The 20,372-nt window shown below is 45.8% G+C and overlaps 1 protein-coding gene across 9 annotated transcripts in view; it reads left to right on the top strand.

Moving 5' to 3' along the window:
• The window catches only part of MAP4K1 (mitogen-activated protein kinase kinase kinase kinase 1), a 241,426-nt gene that overhangs the window by 78,678 nt on the left and 142,376 nt on the right, over positions 1-20,372 (top strand). For 5 of the 9 annotated variants that reach the window (XM_068250530.1, XM_068250536.1, XM_068250531.1 and 2 more), the window contains one exon: positions 8,160-8,287. The exons of 1 other annotated variant lie outside the window; for it this stretch is intronic. In XM_068250530.1, the coding sequence (XP_068106631.1) occupies positions 8,216-8,287 (72 nt within the window). In that variant the 5' untranslated portion in view covers positions 8,160-8,215. Of the gene's footprint in view, positions 1-560; positions 621-8,159; positions 8,288-20,372 lie in introns of those variants that run through there. 3 more of the 9 variants (XM_068250533.1, XM_068250538.1, XM_068250539.1) reach the window with 2 other exon arrangements.

The following is a 20,372-nucleotide window of genomic DNA, read 5'->3' on the forward strand; positions in this document are numbered from 1 at the left end:
GTACATTACATATGCCTGCTATGCTTAACCCTCGCCTGCACCGGTGCCCAGTTACTGTGCACATAAGACAAGTCTGTGTACATCAATGGGAAAGACCCCCTGCTTGGGAAATTGTTTGTTTTTTTTTGTGTGTTTTAGCACTTTATTGTCAGGTGATGGAAATTGTTGTTGAAGACCTGATCTGACTTCTAGTAGTCCTACATATCCGTGAGATGGAAATAAATCCAGTAGGTTAATGTTGCATGCATGCATAAGGCTGGGAGGAGCACACTTGTCTGCTGACAACCATGATTTTTTTGACACGTGCGGTTCTGCATTTTACTCTGCATTTTTGTATGAATTTGTGGTGCATTTTGCATTTGCGGTTTTTTTTAATATTCAAGGTGGAAGCACACTAGGCAGAAATGCTAGCGTTGTGGAAAACGCACCTAAAATCCACATAATGAATGTCAATGGTGACACAAAGGGGTACTTATCCGTTAGCCGGGCGCATCCGGCAGGTAGCGACAAAACTCCACCAGAGTTACATCTTTCCCTACTATCCATGTCGGCCTGGAGTGGGAATAGTAATTAGCGCCACCTGCCGGATGTGCCCGGCTAACGGATAAGTACCTGCAAAGGTATTGCGTTTTAGTGCAATTTTTAACTAAGTTTGATGATGTATTTCCTGTTGACTTCCTATTGATTAGCATAAAACGCATGTGTGATTTTATATATGCGAACTGCAAATGCATTAAAACGCACCCAAAACACAAGAAAAGTGCATGTGCTGGGAAAAAAACCGCAAACTCACTGAAAACGAATATGCAGCAAAACGCTAACTTTCATGCACTGCCTTGAGTGTTCTCAGGGCCTATCCTAATCATTAGTCAAACCAGGGCTGTGGAGTCGGTACAAAAATCTTCCGACTCCGACTCCTCAGTTTATGAAACCACGACTCCAACTCCGGGTACCCAAAATGGCTCCGACCGCTCGACTCCGACTCCTTAGTCTAATACTTCACAGTGTTGTGGATTTTGTACAGAAATCATCCGACTCCTCAGTTTATGAAATCAACGACTCCGACTCCACAGCCCTGAGTCAAACCACCATGAACTTAATAGAAAAATGTAAAACATTTTTATAATCTGCCTTTCAACAATTCAAAAAAGAAAGAAAGAAAGAAAGAAAGAAAAAAAATATATTTTTTTTTTTTATAAAAACATGTGCAAAACATGTCTTTTTGCAGCTCCATTAAAGAAACATTGAATGCTATTCGCATACGTGGTAAAAACCAACATGCTGTGCAATTGCAAGGATACCCAAAGTGACATGATGAGATAGACATGGGTATGTACAGTGCCAAGCACACAAATAACTATGCAGTGTACCTTTTTTTTTACTTTCTCTGCCTGAAAGCATTAAATATCAGGTATGTAAGTGGCTGACTCAGTCCTGACTCAGACAGGAAGTGACTACAGAGTGACCCTCACTGATAAGAAATTCCAACTATAAAACACTTTCCTAGCAGAAAATGGCTTCTGAGAGCAAGAAAGAGGTAAAAAGGGGAATTTCTTATCAGTGAGGGTCACACTTTAGTCCCTTCCTGTCTGAGTCAGGACTGAGTTAGCCACTTACATATCTGATATTTAACTCTTTCAGGCAGAGAAAGAAAAAAAGGAACACAGCATAGTTATTTGTGTGCTAGGCACTGTACATACACATGTCTATCCCATCATGTCACATGTCACTTCGGGTATCCTTTAACCTCCTTGCCGGTCTAAAAAATCCGGCAAGGAGGCAGCGCCGCACATTTTTTTTAATTTTTTTTTTTTTTAAATCATGTAGCGAGCCAAGGGCTCGCTACATGATAGCCGCTAAGCGGCGGCATCCCCCCACCCACTCCGATCGCCTTCGGCGATCAGAGTATGCAGGGAATCCCGTTGAGAACGGGATTTCCTGCAGGGCTTTCCCGGTCGCCATGGCGACGGGGCGGGATGACGTCACCGACGTCATGGACGTCGGGACGTCATAGGGAATCCCGATCCGCCCCTCAACGCTGCCTGGCACTGATTGGCCAGGCAGCGCAGGGCTCTGGGGCGGGGGGGAGCGACTCGGCGCGGCGGATTGCGGCGGATCGGCGGCGATCGGAAGTTACAAGCAGCTAGCAAAGTGCTAGCTGCTTGTAACAAAAAAAAAATTATGCAAATCGGCCCAGCGGGGCCTGAGATATCCTCCTGCGCAGGTTACCCCGAGCTGAGCTCGGGATAACCGGCAAGGAGGTTAAGGGCTGGTGCACACCGAGCGGCTTTTTCCGCGTTTTCAGATCCGCTTGCGGCTGCGGATCTGCTTGGTCAATGTATCTCAATGGGGTGGTGCACACCAGAGCGGCAGGCGTTTTGCAGAAACGAAAAATGCCTGGGTGAGGCATTTTTTGGATTGCGGATGCGTTTCTGCCTCAATGTTAAGTATAGGAAAAACGCAAACCGCTCTGAAAAACGGCACTTCAGAGCGGTTTTGCAGGCGTTTTTGTTACAGAAGCTGTTCAGTAACAGCTTTACTGTAACAATATATGAAATCTACTATACTGAAAACCGCAGCAGCAATCCGCAAAACGCTAGCAAAACGCCTCATAAAAATAAAAAAAAGCGTTTAAAAATCTGCTAGCATTTTGCGGATCTGCTAGCGGGTTTTGGTGTGCACCAGCCCTCAAACAATATTGCATTTAGCAGAGACGATCTGTGGTAGTCATTAGGGATGATTAATGATATGCAAATATATGCAACTTGATAATGGACCAGTCAAGTCACACACAGGTTTAAATTGATTGGTCCAATTTCAAGCTGCATATATTTGCATAAAAATGTATATTTGCATAAATTCAGAAGTATTTGCATATCATTGATCATCCCTAGTAGTCATACCTCCCAACTTTGGAAGATGAGAAAGAGGTACACTTAAAGGGACACTTAAGTCAAACAAAAAAAATGAGTTTTACTCACCTAGGGCTTCCAATAGCCCCCTGCAGCTGTCCGGTGCCCTCGCCGTCTCCCTCTGATCCTCCTGGCCCCGCCGGCAGCCACTTCCTGTTTCGGTGACAGGAGCTGACAGGCTGGGGGCGCGAGTGATTCTTCGCGTTCCTGGCCACAATAGCGCCATCTATGCTGCTATAGCATATATAATATAGCAGCATAGAGGGTGCTAATGTGTCTGGGAACGTGAAGAATCACTCGCGTCCCCAGCCTGTCAGCTCCTGTCACCGAAACAGGAAGTGGCTGCCGGCGGGGCCAGGAGGATTGGAGGGAGACGGCGAGGGCACCGGACAGCTGCAGGGGGCTATTGGAAGCCCTAGGTGAGTAAAACTCATTTTTTTTGTTTGACTTAAGTGTCCCTTTAAGCCATGCCCCCTGTGCGGCCTTAAGCCACACCCTAGATTTTTCAGAAGGGTGGGAGAGGGTGACAATGGGCGGGACAAGGGTGGGGAGGAGGGTGCTAGTGGGTAGGAGGAGGGTGCCAGTGTGTGGGCAGTAGGGTGTCAGTGGGTTGGGAGGAAGGTGCCACTCTGCCTGGGGAGTAGGGTGCCAGTAGGTGGGTAGGAGGGTGCCACTCTGGGTGGGTAGGAGGGTGCCACTCTGGGTGGGTAGGAAGGTGCCACTCTGGGTGGGTAGGAGGGTGCCACTCTGGGTGGGTAGGAGGCTGCCACTTTGAATGGGTGGGTAGGAAGGTGCTACTCTGGGTGGGTAGGAGGGTGCCACTCTGGGTGGGTGGTTAGGAGGGTGCCACTCTGGTAGTGGGTAGGAGGGTGCCACTCTGGGTGGTTGGATAGGAGGGTTCCACTTTGGATGGGTGGGTGGTTAGCAGTGTGCCACTCTGGGTAGGAGGGTGCCACTCTGGGTGGGTGGTAAGGAGGATGCCACTATGGGTGAGTGGGTAGGAGGGTGCCACTCTGGTAGTGGGGAGGAGGGTGTCACTGTGGGTGGGTAGGAGGGTGCCATTCTGTGGGTGGGTGGGTAGGAGAGTGCCACTCTGGGTGGTTGGGTAGGAGGGTGCCACTCTGGGTGGATTGGAGGGTGCCACTCTGGGTGGGTGGCACTCTGTGGGGGGTGGATTGGAGGGTGCCAGTGGGCAGAGGAGGAAAAAAAAAAGATCAAGGCACCAGCCGCGGACAGCCACTGAAGTGTACTAATGCAGAGCCGACATCACTCCTCCCTCCCTCGCTCTCCATCATGGCCCCCCTTGTGAATCCCCTAGGAAATGCAGAGATCGTGCGCAGCGGGCGTTCAGTTTACCTTACCGTTCCGGCGGCCGGCTTCCTACATCCTGTTTAGCGTCATGGGAAACAGGAAGTAGAAAGAAGCAGGTGACCGACCGGTAAGGTAAACTAAACGCCCGCTGCGCACGATCTCTGCATTTCCTAGGGGATTCAAGAGGGGGGCAATGATGGGGAGTGAGGGAGAAGTGATGTCGGCTCTGCTCCCCGCCGCATTAGTACACTTCAGCGGCCGTCCGCGGCTGGTGCCTTTTTTTTTTTCTTCCTCTCTTCCGCCTGCCGGGACACAAGGGGGGGCCCAGGGTAGCAGGACATCACCCCCAACCCAGGACCGTCCCGACGAATCCGGGATGGTTGGGGGCTATGACTACTAGTAGTCATGGCAGTTAAATCACATAAAAGTTACAACCCCATGTAGCTGAGATATTTATCTAACAAAACCTGTGTAAGGCCTCTTGCACACTACATGCTATTCCAATTTGCAATTTTTAATCGATTTTCACATGGGATTCAGATTTCCGATTTTTTTTTTTTTTTTTTTTTTAGTACTGCATGTTGTGTGTGGGTTTTTTTTTCCTTTCTTTGCATTTTTCTTTTCCTGGCATCCAGGGAAAATCAGAATCGCAAATCGGAGTTGCAGGGGGCCTAAGGCCTCTTGCACACTACATGCGATTACGATTTGCATTTTTTTTCTGCTTTTTTTGTTTTAATAGCATCCAGGGAAAATCGGAATTGCAATGTGTAGGGGGCCACAAGCGTTAGAAAAAGCTTTAATTTATAGTGTAAGGGCCTGTACACACTGCATGCGATTTTTAAATCGCAAGTCTTCATGAGAATAGAAAAAGCACATCGCACCAGTGTGTACAGGTCTTCACGATTTTCATTATTTTTCAAAAGACCTTGTGATTAAAAAGCGCATGCGATTTGAAAAGCGCAGCAGTGTGTACAGGCCTTTAAGCTGCTGGAGTTTCCTCTCCAGCAGCCATCTTAGCAGTAGCTCTGCCCCTTTTCTGCCTCCTGATTAGAGGCTTTCTAGCTGAGGGAGGGGGAATAAAAAGCAAAGATTGTGCAAGCCCGCCACCTACTGGTTGCATAGCATAGAAGAAAATTAATTTATTCATTCGAATGATTTTAATTTATTTGAATTACCCACTTTACTGGAATCCCTGTGTCCTTGCCCGTTCGCGTCACTCGCTGGGCTGCGGCCCTCGCTTTGCTCAGACAACTTTTTATTCTACCTCTGTCAGCTTGAATCCTCACCCCAATTTTACATTCTGAACTTTAACACAGGGGACGACGTATTTCGTCCTGGCAGCAGGGCCGGCCCGCTCATGAGACGGGGTGAAACATTTGCTTCAGGCGGCATTTCTGGGGGGGCGGCACCCGCCTGTATGGGTGCGGGGGGCCGCCCGCCGAGCTGGAGGGGTAGCGGGCAGAAAGGGGGTATTAGGCCTAGCGGTGTAAGTGGATGGCGTTGCAGGAAGTGACGACAGTGAAGCGCACGATGGAACGCGGAAAAGGTGAGTGATCCCCGCCCTTTGCCTCTTAACCACCCTGGCGTTCTATTAAGATCGCCAGGGCGGCTGCGGGAGGGTTTTTTTTAAATTAAAAAAAACTATTTCATGCAGCCAACTGAAAGTTGGCTGCATGAAAGCCCACTAGATGGCGCTCCGGAGGCGTTCTTCTGATCGCCTCCGGCGGCCAAAAGTAACATGGAAGGCCGCAATGAGCGGCCTTCCGTGTTTTGCTTACTTCGTCGCCATGGCGACGAGCGGAGTGACGTCATGGACGTCAGCCGACGTCCTGACGTCAGCCGCCTCCGATCCAGCCCTTAGCGCTGGCCGGAACTATTTGTTCCGGCTGCGCAGGGCTCAGGCGGCTGGGGGGACCCTCTTTCGCCGCTGCTCTTTCGCCGCTTCAGGCATCGGGTACGATTCACGTACAATGCTTTGTATAGTCAATGCAAATTTTCACGTTATTTCCGCGAAAATTCGCATTAGATCCATGGTTACAGGAAGTTGTCAGCAGTCATAACTAAGCTGTTACTAGGCAGATTATGTTATATTTAACGAATGCAAATTTTCGTACAAAACGCGTAAAAATTAAATGCAAATTTTCACCAAGCAGAAAGCTCTTATAATATTTTTTGCAGACGACAATGTCACGCTACAGTGGAAACATAGCCTGAGAGGCCTGTTATAAGGCGTGAGACCCACTTGCAAAGATTCTAAAAGTGCTAGGCTAATGTTAGTCTATGCAGACGGTTCCTCTGCCGCGGTTTCTATTTCCTCAAAGCACATTTGCAGGTTGCAGTGTTTTTGTGATTTTTTTTTTTCCCCCAAAGCTATCCATAACCAGCAAATTGCAATTGTTCTGGGAAATCACTCTAAGGCCTGGGACCCACTAGAAAGCGCTGAGCGCTATCACAATCGCTAGCTATTTGTAATAGCATTTGTGATAGATTTTGAGAGTGATTTCCCTGATCCTATACAATTCATTAGAATGAAAACGCTCCCAAAATGCTGCATGTTTTGCGATTGCGATTTGCCTAATCGCAATCGCTCTAGTGGAATCTGTCCCATCCATTTACATTAGCAGAGCGTTTAGGGAAATGGCTAGCGATTGAAAGCTCTCCCTAAACACTCAAAAAAACTAGTGAGTCCCAGCCCTAATTAACCAGTACTTTGCAATTCTGGAAATCGCAGCGATTTCAAGCTTCAGTGGTTCCCGGGCCTAAGAGCGAGGAAACGCCTTCTAGAACACAAAAAAATGTAAAGCTGCTTTTCCTCTTTTTTCCCCCCCTTTGCGATCATCGCCATTATTTTTAATAATAATAATCCGAACATTTGTATAGCGCTTTTCTCCTGTCGGACTCAAAGCGCTCAAGAGCTGCAGCCACTGGGACGCGCTCAGGAGGCCACCCTGCAGTGTTAGGGAGTCTTGCCTTGAACTCCTTACTGAATAGGTACTTGACCTAGCCAGGATTCGAACCCTGGTCTCCCATGTCAAAGGCGGAACCCTTAACCAGTACACTATCCAGCCTGTTGTTATGTTTACTCCTAAAGCATTATAAAGTAAACCTCTAAAGGTTTCATTTACACTGGTAATTTTCAGGAGAAATATGTTTTCTAGTTGTAGCCAGTAGGTGGCACATTCTGTGCTTCATGTGTTCAGCTAGAAAGGCAGCTGTGCTGGCCATACGTGCAATCTTGCCCTCTAGTGGTCACTGCTGTACTAAACAAAAACATTTGCACAGTAAATCCATAAAGATGAGTGTAAGTGAAAAGATGGAGCAAGTCCCACATTGGGCTCTATTCTCAAAGAGCCAAATTTTCCGCAAAATGTTACCGCTATATTCCCGCCAGCGGTAAACTCCGCATTTTTTCCACATTCACTAATATTTTCCGCATGTTTTCCGCATGCGGGAAAAAAGATGCGGAAACAGGCATTATTCATGCGGGAATCATGCGGTAAAAAGGTCGCATTAAAAAGTGTTTAAAAAAAAAAAGTTAAAGTCCACCAAGCACAGCCCTTAAGCCTCCACACTTCATTAAAGTCAATGGGATGCGGAATATATCACCTACTACTTGTAGGTGATAAAAATTCGGTAATTAACGAAGAAATGATGCGCCTGAACATCTTTGAGAATTGATCTTTTATTGCGGAAAATACCGACTTTTGCGGAAATTTTACCGCATGAATCCCGCACTTTTATCACACTTTTTCCGCATGCGGAAAAAACATGCGGAACATTTTGAGAATCCCAACTTGCCGGTATTTTGGGTGCAAACTTCCCGCATGTACTTTACCGCATGCGGGAAGTCTTTGAGAATAGAGCCCATTGTACACTAGACACTAATTGGTCTTTCAAAATGCCTCTCTGTAATTTTTTTTTGTTTTTCTCTTTCAGGCATTACCAGCCGACATTGATTACTGTGCAGAAGATGGCATGGCAGAGATGTATGTATGACAAGCTTGGCACAACATGCACTCCAGGGTTTGCTGTGCTCTCACTGCTCTCCAGCTTTTGCATGTCAGGTATGCATTTTATTTGCAGGCTTTATGTATTGTGTAGAGCTAATTTTTTTATTTTTAATAATATCGCTTTCAAGGAGAACCCTTGGCAACATGACCAATAAAGTACAAATGTATGATGATAAACATGGGTACACACTTTACATTAGTGTTGAGGGGCAGGGCTTGGGACCAGGGATGGGCTCACGAGTAATCATGAGTCCATAAGGACTCGAATTCAAAATTAAAATGAGCCTTATGGGGCTGGATGATGAGGGGTTATTTACCCATAATTCCACCGTTCTGCCTGCACTCCAAATAGCTTGCACGTGTCCTATTGGACGCGTTGCAAGTCTCACTACGCGCACTTCCTCCAAGTTGGAAGGAGGAAGTGCATGTAGTGAGGCTTGCAACGCGTCCAATAGGACACGTGCAAGCTATTTGGAGTGCAGGCAGGACGGCGGAATTGTGGGTAAATAACCCCTTATCATCCAGCCGCACAGCTGCAGCAATTAAGGCTTATTTTAATTAAGAATTGGAGTCCTTACGGACTCGTGATTACTCGTGAGCCCATCCCTGCTTGGGACACGGTCCTATCGGGTGACAGTATCTGGCTGAGGCTGTACAGACATGTCTCTAGCCTGCAGGCTTGTGAAGTGTGCCGTCATTGGGAAGGGCAGCAGAGGGATGTGCAGAGCATGACTGAGTAAGGGAGAGAACATTGGCATGGGGCTGTGCTCAGACGAGATGATCTGGCATGCCGGCTCTCTCACCAACGTATTTGGGCACTAGATTCTTGTCCAAGGCCGCCTTGGACAAGTTTATTCTAAAGTGTATATGAACCTTAAAGGAGACCTGAAGCGAGAGGGATATGGAGGCTGCCATATTGATTTCCTTTTAAGCAATACCAGTTGCCTAGTAGCCCTGCTTATCCTCTGCCTTTAGCCATAGACCCTGAACAAGCATGCAGCAGATCAGGTGTTTCTGACATTATTGTCAGATATGATAAGATTAGCTGTATGCTTGTTTCTGGTGTTATTCAGACACTACAGTAGCCAAATAGACCAGCAGGGCTACCAGGCAACTGGTATTGTTTAAAAGGAAATAAATATGGCAGCCTCCATATCCCTCTCACTTGAGAAGGATATGGATTTTTCCTTTTAAAATAATACCAGTTGCCTGACTCTCATGCTAATCCTATGTCTCTAATACCTTTAGCCACAGCCCCTGAACAAGCATGCAGATAGGGTGCTCTGACTGAAGTCAGACTGGATTATCTGCATGCTTGTTGCAGGTCTGTGATTCAGCCATTACTGCAGCCAAAGAGATCTACAGAACTGCCAAGCAAGTGGTATTGTTTAAAAGAAAACGCCCCTTGCATCTTTCCTAGGGAACCCCTCCTTCCCTGCAGCCTTAACCTTCCTGGCGGTAAGCCCGAACTGAGTTCGGGCTATGCCGCCGGAAGGCACCGCTCAGGCCCCGCTGGGCCGATTTGCATAATTTTTTTTTTGCTGCACGCAGCTAGCACTTTGCTAGCTGCGTGCAGTGCCCGATCGCCGCCGCTACCCGCCGATCCGCCGCAATTCCTCTCGCCGCGGCCGCCCCCCCCCCCAGACCCCGTGCGCTGCCTGGCCAATCAGTGCCAGGCAGCGCTATGGGGCAGATCGGAGTCCCCTCTGACGTCACGACGTCGATGACGTCGGTGACGTCATCCCGCCCGTCGCCATGGCGACGGGGGAAGCCCTCCAGGAGATCCCGTTCTTTCAACGGGATCTCCGGATCTCCGATCGCCGGCGGCGATCGGAGGGGCTGGGGGGATGCCGCTGAGCAGCGGCTATCATGTAGCGAGACTTTGTCTCGCTACATGAAAAAAAAAAAAAAAATTTAAAAAAAAAGATTTGCTGCCCCCTGGCGATTTTTTTGCAAACCGCCAGGAGGGTTAATCTCACCAGCTAGCTTCCATTGGTGGGTAAATTCCCACCTCACTACGGTTTATGCCTTATCTTCAGACACAGGCATGAAAACCTTAGCCTTCCTACATGAGCATAAGCAACTCCCCCCCCCCCCCACTGAAAGATTTCGATACATGCAGATCTCACACTTTGTTAAATCCCACCTCTCCCTCACAGATTCTCCTTTAACTAGAACCCCATTTGAGCATATCTGCGCTACAGACCCACTTTCACCTGGCATTGTCTCAACCATATATAAGGCATTATCCCATGCACAACCCAAGCACAAGCCCAAATATATAGTTGACTGGGAGAAAGATTTAGATATCTCGATCGATCCTGAAGACTTGTCTGACATTTGGACTAATATCCCCAAAATTTCTATCAATGCCGACCTAGTCGAAGTTAACTACAAGCTACTTTTCAGATGGTACTTGGTTCCTTCCCGTTTGGCCAAGTTTAAAAGCAATACATCCCCAAACTGCTTCAGAGGCTGTAACACTCCTGGAACCCATGTCCATATATGGTGGAAATGTACTAAAGTCCGCCGACTCTGGCTAAGAGTGTGTACTTGGGCCTCCTCGCTAGTCAACCAACCAATACCTAGGAACCCAGTCCATACTTTACTGGGCCTCCCTTACCCAAACCTTACTTACTAAACCGCAAAATACGTTAGTAAATCATATCTTCACAGCAACTAAACTGACGATCGCCGCAGCTTGGAACTCTAGTCTCCTCTCCTTCGACTTAGTGAAGAACAGATTAAGCCGCATCCTCTTCTTTGAGAAATTGCGTGCCAGACTAGAAGACAACATGACTAAATTCAACAAAATCTGGTCTTCCTTCATGGAATACCTACTGGGGGCTGATTATAGCGCTAGGATCGGCGCGGTTTGACACCCTGAAGCCACCCTGGCCCTCACTGCCCAGGCTGATTTGCTACAGCTGACTCTCTCCTCGTCCCATACTCTACCTCACTTCTCTTTCTATCCTCACGTCTTTCTTTCCTCTCTCCCCCCTTTCCTCCTTTACTACTTTCCTTACTTATTGTTAGACAGGCCCTCCAGATATCTATCCCTGCCTCCACTGGGAGACAGGTAGCATTAGCTAACCACACTATCAGAACAAAATAGGCTCATGCCCAGCCAAAATTTTGGTTCCATGAATGGGCAAGAGTCATTTTGTCGCAACTATAGCCACCATGACTAATCTTTACATAATACAACGAAGGCAATGCCCTAAACTACCACAACCCTTTGGTTGCTTTATATATGCCAGTCGACAATGCCACTGATACTTGATTATGATTATCCCTATCACTCCTGTTATGACTGTTATTGATGTTAAAGCCTGTACATGACTGTAAACTTTCCTACAGCCTAACCAAATGCCAATGTCTTTATAGTCTGTGCAGACTTATGTTAATGTTTTATCTTATAAAATCCAATAAAAACGATTGAAGTAAAAAAGAAAACGCCCATATGCGTCTAAGTGTAGGTTCCCTTTAAGGGAGCTGCTGCCCCAAGCGGGAATGCTGAACATGGAATGGGTGCTTCTATGCATGGAAATGATCTGAAGTTTCAGAGGAAAATGTATCTGAATTAATATGTAAATTATATATTTTCCTGCACATGTCATACTGATCCTTAACCTTGTCCATCCAGATTTCCTGTTGATAGGTGGCTTCAGTGATCAAAGACAAAGCAAAGGGCACCACTCTGGCTCAGGGCTTTGCATCTTATCTTTCAGTGCTGGGTGCCTGCCAAGTCCCATTCCAGCCAGGACACTGTCTGCATGACATTTGTGGCTATGTTTGTTTACTTCCGGTTACTCTTGTTTCCTCCCACATCCTCAAAACATATCAGTAGGTTTGTTGTGTGCACATTTAGGCCTCTTTCACAGTAAGCGTTGCGTTTGATGCAACGTTAAGGTCGCATAACGTGCCCCTAATGCAACGCATTGAAAGACTATAACTTGGACCTTAGGCCTGGTGCACACCAGAGGAGTTTTTCTGAGCGTTTTGAGTTTTTAAATCTGCTGCTAATGTTATCCTATGTGTCTGTGCACACTGGAGCAATGAGGTTTTGTAAAAAAAAAACCATAGCATTACATTGGGAAGAGCTTTTGAAACCTCTAAAAGCTCTTCCCAATGTAATGCTATGGGGTTTTTTACAAAAGTGGTCAATGACCTTGCCTTAGCTAAAGCTGAAGGTAAATACTCCATTTCTCCTCCTTCTTGACCTTTCAGCAGCTTTTGACACAGTAGATCATCCCCTACTCCTCCAGTCCATGGGCATTCACGATCTTGCCCTGTCCTGGCTTTCATCCTACCTCTCCAACCGCTCCTTCACGACCGCCTTCAATGAGTCCTCATCCACCCCCAACCACCTCTCGGTGGGAGTCCCCCAAGGTTCGGTCCTTGGCCCCCTACTGTTCACCCTATACACATCCTCCATTGGCAAGGTTATCTCCTCCATGGGTTTTAACTATCATCTGTATGTAGATGACACCCAGATCTACCTCCACACCCCTGACATATCCACCACTACCATGGACAAGGCCTCCTCCTGTCTATCAGCCATCTCCTCCTGGATGTCCGCTAGGTTCCTGAAACTAAACCTAGACAAAACGGAATTTATGATCTTCCCACCCCGGACATCCATAAACCTCCCAGATGTGCATGTCACTGTTAACCACACTACCATTCACCCTACCTCTCAAGCCCGCTGTCTGGGTGTCACCCTGGACTCCGCACTCTCCTTCACTCCCCACATCCAAAACCTCACAAAGTCCTGCAACTTCCACCTTCGTAACATCTGTAAGATTCGCCCTTTCCTGACCTCTGCCACCACCAAACTCCTCATCCATGCCCTCATAATTTCCCGCCTTGACTACTGCAATGCCCTGCTGTCTGGTCTCCCTATGACCCGAACAGCCCCACTGCAGTCCATCATGAATGCAGCAGCCAGAATTATCCACTGCTCCCATCGCTCCACCATGGCGGATCCCCTCCTTGAATCCCTCCACTGGCTTCCTATCCAGTCCAGAATCAGATTCAAGATACTGTGTCTGACCTACAAATCTGTCCACAAAACCTGTCCAACCTACATTTCCGATCTTACTCAGAGGTGCACACCTAGCCGCTCACTCCACTCTTCCAATGAACTTCGCCTAACCGCCCCCCGCATCACCTAGTCCCATGTACGCCTCCAGGACTTCTCAAGAGCTGCTCCAACACTATGGAACTCCCTACCTCCACCCATTAGGACAGCCCCCTCCTTCAACATCTTCAAGAAAGCCCTCAAAACTCACCTTTTCACTCTGGCCTACTACCCCTCACAAGTGCTCTAAACCCGCAGCTGAACTCTGGTCTCCTATCTCTCGTGTCCCTACCTCTCCCTTTAGATTGTAAGCCTTTGGGCAGGGTCCTCCTCCTTTTGTGTCCAACCTGATCATGCACCCATTACTGTGAACCCATGCTATGCATCTGAGTGAACCTAACTTGCCTAATCTCCATGCTCCCCTCCAGTGACTGACTAAGCATTACCTGGTACTCATACTGTGCGGTGTGATCTGGTTTTCTTGTATTCCTGTATTGTCATATTGCTGTATGTCACCCCTAAATATTGTATGTATCCCTATTTATTGTCCAGCGCTGCGTAATATGTTGGCGCTTTATAAATACAATAAATAAATAAATAATAAATAATAAAACCTTATTGCTCCAGTGTGCACAGACACATAGGATAACATTAGCAGCAGATTTAAAAACTCAAAACGCTCAGAAAAACTCCTCTGGTGTGCACCTGGCCTTATAGTACATTCTTTAGCCCTGCGTTTGGTGCGCCGTTTTCATCGCACAGTGATGGAACGAAACCGGCGCATGCGTTACATTAAAAAAAAAAAAACATTACTGAGCATGTGCAACACACACAACGCAGCAGATGTATTGCTAAACGCACAGCATGCAGCACTTTCTAAATACAGGTAGTCCCCGGTTAAAGAACGAGATAGTGACTGTAGATTTGTATTGGTACACATTACACACAACGCAACGTGTGCACTGTGAATGTCGCACAGACTTTGTATTGCTGTGCGTTAGTCTGCGTTATACATTTTTCTAACATGTGACTTTAATGTCCCACTGTGAAAGAGGCCTTAAAGTAAACCTGTCTCCCAAAAAAACAAAACAAGTGTGTGTATATACAGTATATATTTTCACTTGTTTTTACCCAATATTCCTCCTACATCCCCAATACATGCAAGTACTGGATTCCCAAAAATTGGGCCCAGGCTGTGCTGAGGCCAATAGATTGTGAGCCCCTCTGATGGACAGTCGGGGACAAGGATAACCGGCAGCAAACTGTCAGGAACATGGCCCTGACATCACACTGTGGGAGGGGTTTCACCACAATATCAGCCACACAGACCCAAATCATTAAATCATGAAACTGGAGCCATACCTTGCATGTCTAGCTACAGAGATCTGAGCGCTGCAGCCAAGTGCCCCTCCACCCCATGCTTAAGCCTGGTACGCACTTTTAATTATGATTGGCCAATCGCTGACCAAGTTTACCTCCCCATGTAGCATGAGGGTTTGTATGCACAATCTGCTTATCGTATTCAATATCCGTTGGCCCTCCTACTACATGGAAGTGATAAAATTGGTCAGTGAACGGCCAATTATAATTTAAAGTGTGTACCAGGCTTTACAGTTAGAAATAGTAACATTATCCATACCTCTCTATTCTTACACACATCCAATTTTGATTGCCCTATGATTTGCCAATTTTACCATTTCTATGTAGTATGAGAGCGTACCTACACAATCTGTTCATAGTATTTAAAATCTGTTGGATCTCATACTACATGGATGTGTTAAAATTGGCCAATCAATATTGGATGTGTGTACGTACTCTTATCTGAATAATCTGTTAAGGTGCGTACACACATGCGACTATAGTCGTTTGAAACGATCGTTCCCCGATCATTTCAAACGACGATCGTTTAAAAAAAGCAGCCAACGATCATTAAGTCAAACGATGGACGAGCTAGATTGTTAAAAACAAAAGATCTGTCCTGGCAGATTTTTTTTAAACGATGATCGTTAGCAAAAGTAGTACATCGTTAAGAAACGGTCGTTCGTAGTATGCAAGACATGTGCACTTCGTGTTATAGTCACAGCGCATTAAATTTTCCCCTCGCGATGTAACGTTCGTTTTATGATTGTGCCCAGTGATGCATTGTAAACTACATGATTATACCATCATTTTAATTTTACCAGGACAAAGTGTATTTTTGTATGTTTTGTCAACACTATATTATCGAGATGCTCTACTACCGGCAGTATGAAATAGAAATTTACTTGTGTCATATACGTAACGTCAGTTTTAAAGTGTAACGTACGTTTTGAACCGTTCGTTACGTGCGGGCGGAACTTCCTATAATGTAATTTCCAGGAACAGTATGTGATGTTGTTCCGGATCGTTCGTTAACAAACGATCAGATCGTTACACACCTTTAAAAGCTAGGCCGTTCTTTCGTCAATTAAAAGATTGTTCGTCGTTCACAACGAACGATCGTTGTCGTATGTGTGTACGCAGAGATGAGCGTAATGACTTAATTACGATTTCACAAAATTTCGCATAATTAGTGTAATTACGATTATGGCCGTAAGTACATAATCGTAATGAAGAAGGATTTTGCGAAATTCCGCCTAAGCGTAATTTTCGCATTACAGTGGGTATCGCGAAATTACGTTTGCCTTGCATGCAACCGTTTGTAAGCGTAGTTACATAACGTAATTTCGCGATAGTTCATATTACTGTAAGCGTTAATTTTCGCGCCGTTTTCGCGTTACGGTGGGTATCGCAAAATTACGTTTGCCTTGCATGCAAACGTTTGTAAGCGTAGTTTACACCCTTGAACTGCGCATGCTTAGTTTTTACATTATTTAACGCGAAAAAGCTTTTCTATGCAAAAATTTGTTAGCGTTCGTCTGACTACCGCTGATTTCGCTTCTGATTGGCTAATGCGAACAAGTAATTTTTAATAGCTAACAAGTAATTACGAAATTTGCGAAATTACGGGATGGTTTAACGCGAAATTACGTTATGGTTTTAACGCAAAATTACGTTATGAACGAAACACGAAATTACGCATTGAAAATTACGCTTACGGTATTTTCAATTACGATTTTAATGGCAATTACGCTACCATAATTTTGCATCGTAATAGCAAATTTCGCATGCGTAATTATAGTAACGCGAAATTTTCGAAAATTTCGGCTCAACTCTATGTGTACGTAGCTTTAGTGTTTGTTCATAATCTGTTGGCCCCCATACTACATTTGAGTGGTAACATTGGCTAATCAAAACTGGATGTGTGTCTGCATCATTAAAGCTGGCCTGAACTCAAAACTTCCTCTCTGCTCTAAAAGATACATGACAGCATAATAACCTTTATAGAAAAACATTTATTTGTTACAGCTGATACAAATCCTGCAATAAATCTACAGTGTGTCTACTTCCTGCTTTCATGGAAGCAAACATGTTGTTAACATACTGTGTTTACAAATTAACTTCTCTGCCATGGCAGTCAGGTGACACAAGGGGTAGCTCAAATTACAACGTGTGATAAGTCACAGATGAGGGGGAATTAGAAAGGCTAAACTCTCTCAATACATACAGGGTGCATTTCCCTGTTTTTCTTCTGTCCTGTGCAAGAGTTCAGGTCCACTTGAGGCCTGGAACCCACTACAAATTGCAAATCACTAGCGCAATCGCTAGCGGTTTTAATTAGCGTTTTCTAAGCTATTTCATGAGCTTTTTCCAGCAATTTTGGTTGCAATTTGAAAGAGTATAAGCTTTTTGTCAGCGATTGTGATAGTGATTTGCAATTAGCGATTTTAATTCTGATTTGGTTCTTTCAATAATTTTTACAGTTTGCAGTAATTTAAAATCGCACACAAATCAGCGCTTCAATACTTTACATTAACAGTGGCTGGAAAGTGTAATGGTTAAGGGCTCTGCCTCTGATGTAGGAGTCCTGGGTTCAAATCCTGGCTCTTCCTACTCAGTAAGCCAGCACCTATTTCAGTAAGGAGTTTATTGGGCAAGACTCCCTAACACTGCTACTGCCTACTGAGTGCGCTCTAGTGGCTGCCTCGCAAGCGCTTTGAGTCCGACAGGAGAAAGGCGCTATACAAAAAAAAAAAGAAGGAATTATTACATTGAAGCGCAGACGCTCCCCAAATGCTGCATGTCCTGCTATCGTGATTTTGCAAATCGCAATTGCTACTGTGGAATTTGTTACATTTATTTACATTGGCAGAGTGTTTAGGGAAATCGCTAGCGATTTAAAGCGCTTCCTAGACGCTCAAAGTGCTCTACTGGGTTCAGGTTCACACTGAATGTGCAAAAAATGCATTTTCCTCACATCAAATGAAAGTCTTCAGAGAATCGCACTTCTGCTATTTTTCATTTTTGATAAACATATAAATGTTTTATATTCATGCCCTTCTACTGCTATTAATGTCCATTTCATGCATTTCCTTTCTGCTTTTACTGACGAGAAATGAGGTGGTGTTTCCTCTTTAATCAGAGCTTTATCGAGGCAAAAATCTAGCATTGTACCGTGTTAAAAAAGGAAGAATAAGATGGATAGATTACCGGAAAATTTATACTTACCTACCGGTAATTTTCCTTTCCTGTTGAATCTTCATGGCAGCATACTACGGGTTAGTCCCGCCCACTAACCCTGCCAGGACCAGTCACTATAAATTTCTGCTGCACCCCACCCTCAGTGCTTTTTGTTTCTAGTACTACATTTAGACTGTTGAATTTAGGGTGGGTCCCTCGTATGCTGCCATGAAGATTCAACAGGAAAGGAAAATTACCGGTAGGTAAGTATAAATTTTCCGGTTTCCTGTAGAATCCATGGCAGCATACTACGGGACTTAACTAGATCAAAAAAATGGGAGGGAGTCAGAATGTCATGCTTAAAGAAAAAGAAATAAATTTATTAATCATTCCATCATTAACCTTGCATGTACTAGAAGATCATTTGAACATATGTTTTATACAAGATTCTACTCATAAGTCAGGTCCCTGTTGTCGCCAGGTGTGTTAAAGAAAGTACTGTCCTCCCGAACTGGGCCGTAGAGGATGCTCCCGGATCTACCCTGTAATGGTTGATAAAGGTGTTGGCTGAGGACCAGTTTGCTGCTCTACATATCGTCTCTGACGAGACTCCTGCCAGAGCTGCCCATGAGGTGGAGATTGCTCTGGTAGAATGTGCGGTTACGTTTTCAGGTGGTTGCTCCCCTGCTGCTCTATATGTCTCTTTAATTGTTCTCACGAGCCATGAAGCGATCGTTCTTATCGCCGCAGGTTGACCTCTGCGGTAGCCTGTGGGTATTACAAATAACCTGTCTGTCTTGCGTATCCCCTTAGTTTCAGTTAAATATCTTCTTAGCAGTATTGGTATGTTTAGTGAATTTGGTTCCGCCGCTGATTCATCAACAAATACAGGTAAATTCCACTCTTGGTTGAAGTGAAAGGCAGATGAGACTTTTGGAACAAACTGTAGATTAGGTGTTAATGTCACTCTGTCAGGGAAGAATTGAAGGTGCGCCGGATCGATAGTAAGAGCCTGGATCTCGGATACTCGGCGTGCAGAAGCAATTGCCACCAAGAAAACAACCTTGAGCGTCAGGTTTACTAAGTTGCAACTTTCCAGAGGCATGAAAGGTGCTTTTGACAGTCCCAAGAGCACTGTGGGCAAGTCCCACTGTGGATATTGGTTACGTCTAGGTGGTCTTAACTTGGTTACCGCTCTGATAAATTGTAACACCAAAGGGTGGACTGCCCATCTTTTATCTGTTAGTGCGGAAATGGCGGAGATTTGGCCCTTTATTGTCCTCACTCCAAGGCCCATGTCAAGGCCTACCTGCAAAAATTCCAATATAACCGATATTGGTGGGTCCATTGGATCTATACTTCTCTGTGTCATAAAGGATGTGTATTTGTCCCATACTCTATGGTATGTTCTATTTGTAGACAGCTTCCTTGCTCTCAACAAGGTTTCGGTAACCGCGACAGAGCATCCTATTTCCGCCAGTTTCCTCCTCTCAACTTGCACGCCGTCAAATTGAGAATTTCGGGATGTGGGTGGAATATCCCCCCTTGGCTGAGCAACTCTCTGGGACACGGTAGTTTGAACGGAGGTTCTACTAACAGTTCTTGTAACAGGGGGAACCATGGCCTGCGTGGCCACCAAGGAATGACTGCTAACACCGTCATCTCCTCCTTCTGTATCCGCTTGAGAAGATGGGGAATCAGTGGTGTTGGTGGGAACACATATGCGAGAGTGGAACTCCATGGTGCAGTTATTGCATCCCAAGCCTGGGCTTGTTTGCAGCGAAACCTTGTTATGAACAATGGGCACTTCGTGTTCTGTGGCGTTGCCATTAGGTCTATTTGTGGTTTTCCCCACTTGTGGCAGATCAGTTTGAAGATGCGAGGGTTGAGTGACCACTCGTTGTGATCTATCCAACCTCGACTCAGGGTATCCGCTGTCAGGTTTTGAGCCCCTGGTATGTGTATAGCTGATAGTAATATCAGGTTCTCCTGCGCCCAGTTCATAAGTGGTGCTACTTCCCTCAGTAGTGTTCCACTGCGAGTACCGCCCTGATTTCTGACGTAGGCCACAGCCGTTGTATTGTCCATTCTGAGGGTGACCGATTGTCCCCTTACTTCCTCCACGAAGTGTCTGACTGCGTTCCACGCTGCCCGGATCTCCAGTATATTGGCAGGTGTCCCCCTCATGGGTGTTCTCCATTTGTTCTGAACATATGAGTGGCCTAGATGAGCTCCCCATCCCCATAGGCTTGCGTCGGTCGTGATATATAACGGGGTTTGCTCCCGAATTCTGTGATGAACCTGCAGGTTGCTTGCTTGTTTCCACCATTCCAACTCGTCTCTCATACATTGTAGGATTCGTATCTTCTGTTCGTAATTCTGTCCTGTCCACTGATTCAGAAAAACTCTCTGTGATCTCCTCATGTTCCATCTGGCCCATTTGACCATAAGTATAGCTGCCACCATCGTTCCGATTATTCTCATACACTGCCTTGCTGTCAATATCGCTACTGTGTC

This window comes from Hyperolius riggenbachi, chromosome 8 (genome assembly GCF_040937935.1).
Source record: "Hyperolius riggenbachi isolate aHypRig1 chromosome 8, aHypRig1.pri, whole genome shotgun sequence".
NCBI classification, from domain to species: domain Eukaryota; kingdom Metazoa; phylum Chordata; class Amphibia; order Anura; family Hyperoliidae; genus Hyperolius; species Hyperolius riggenbachi.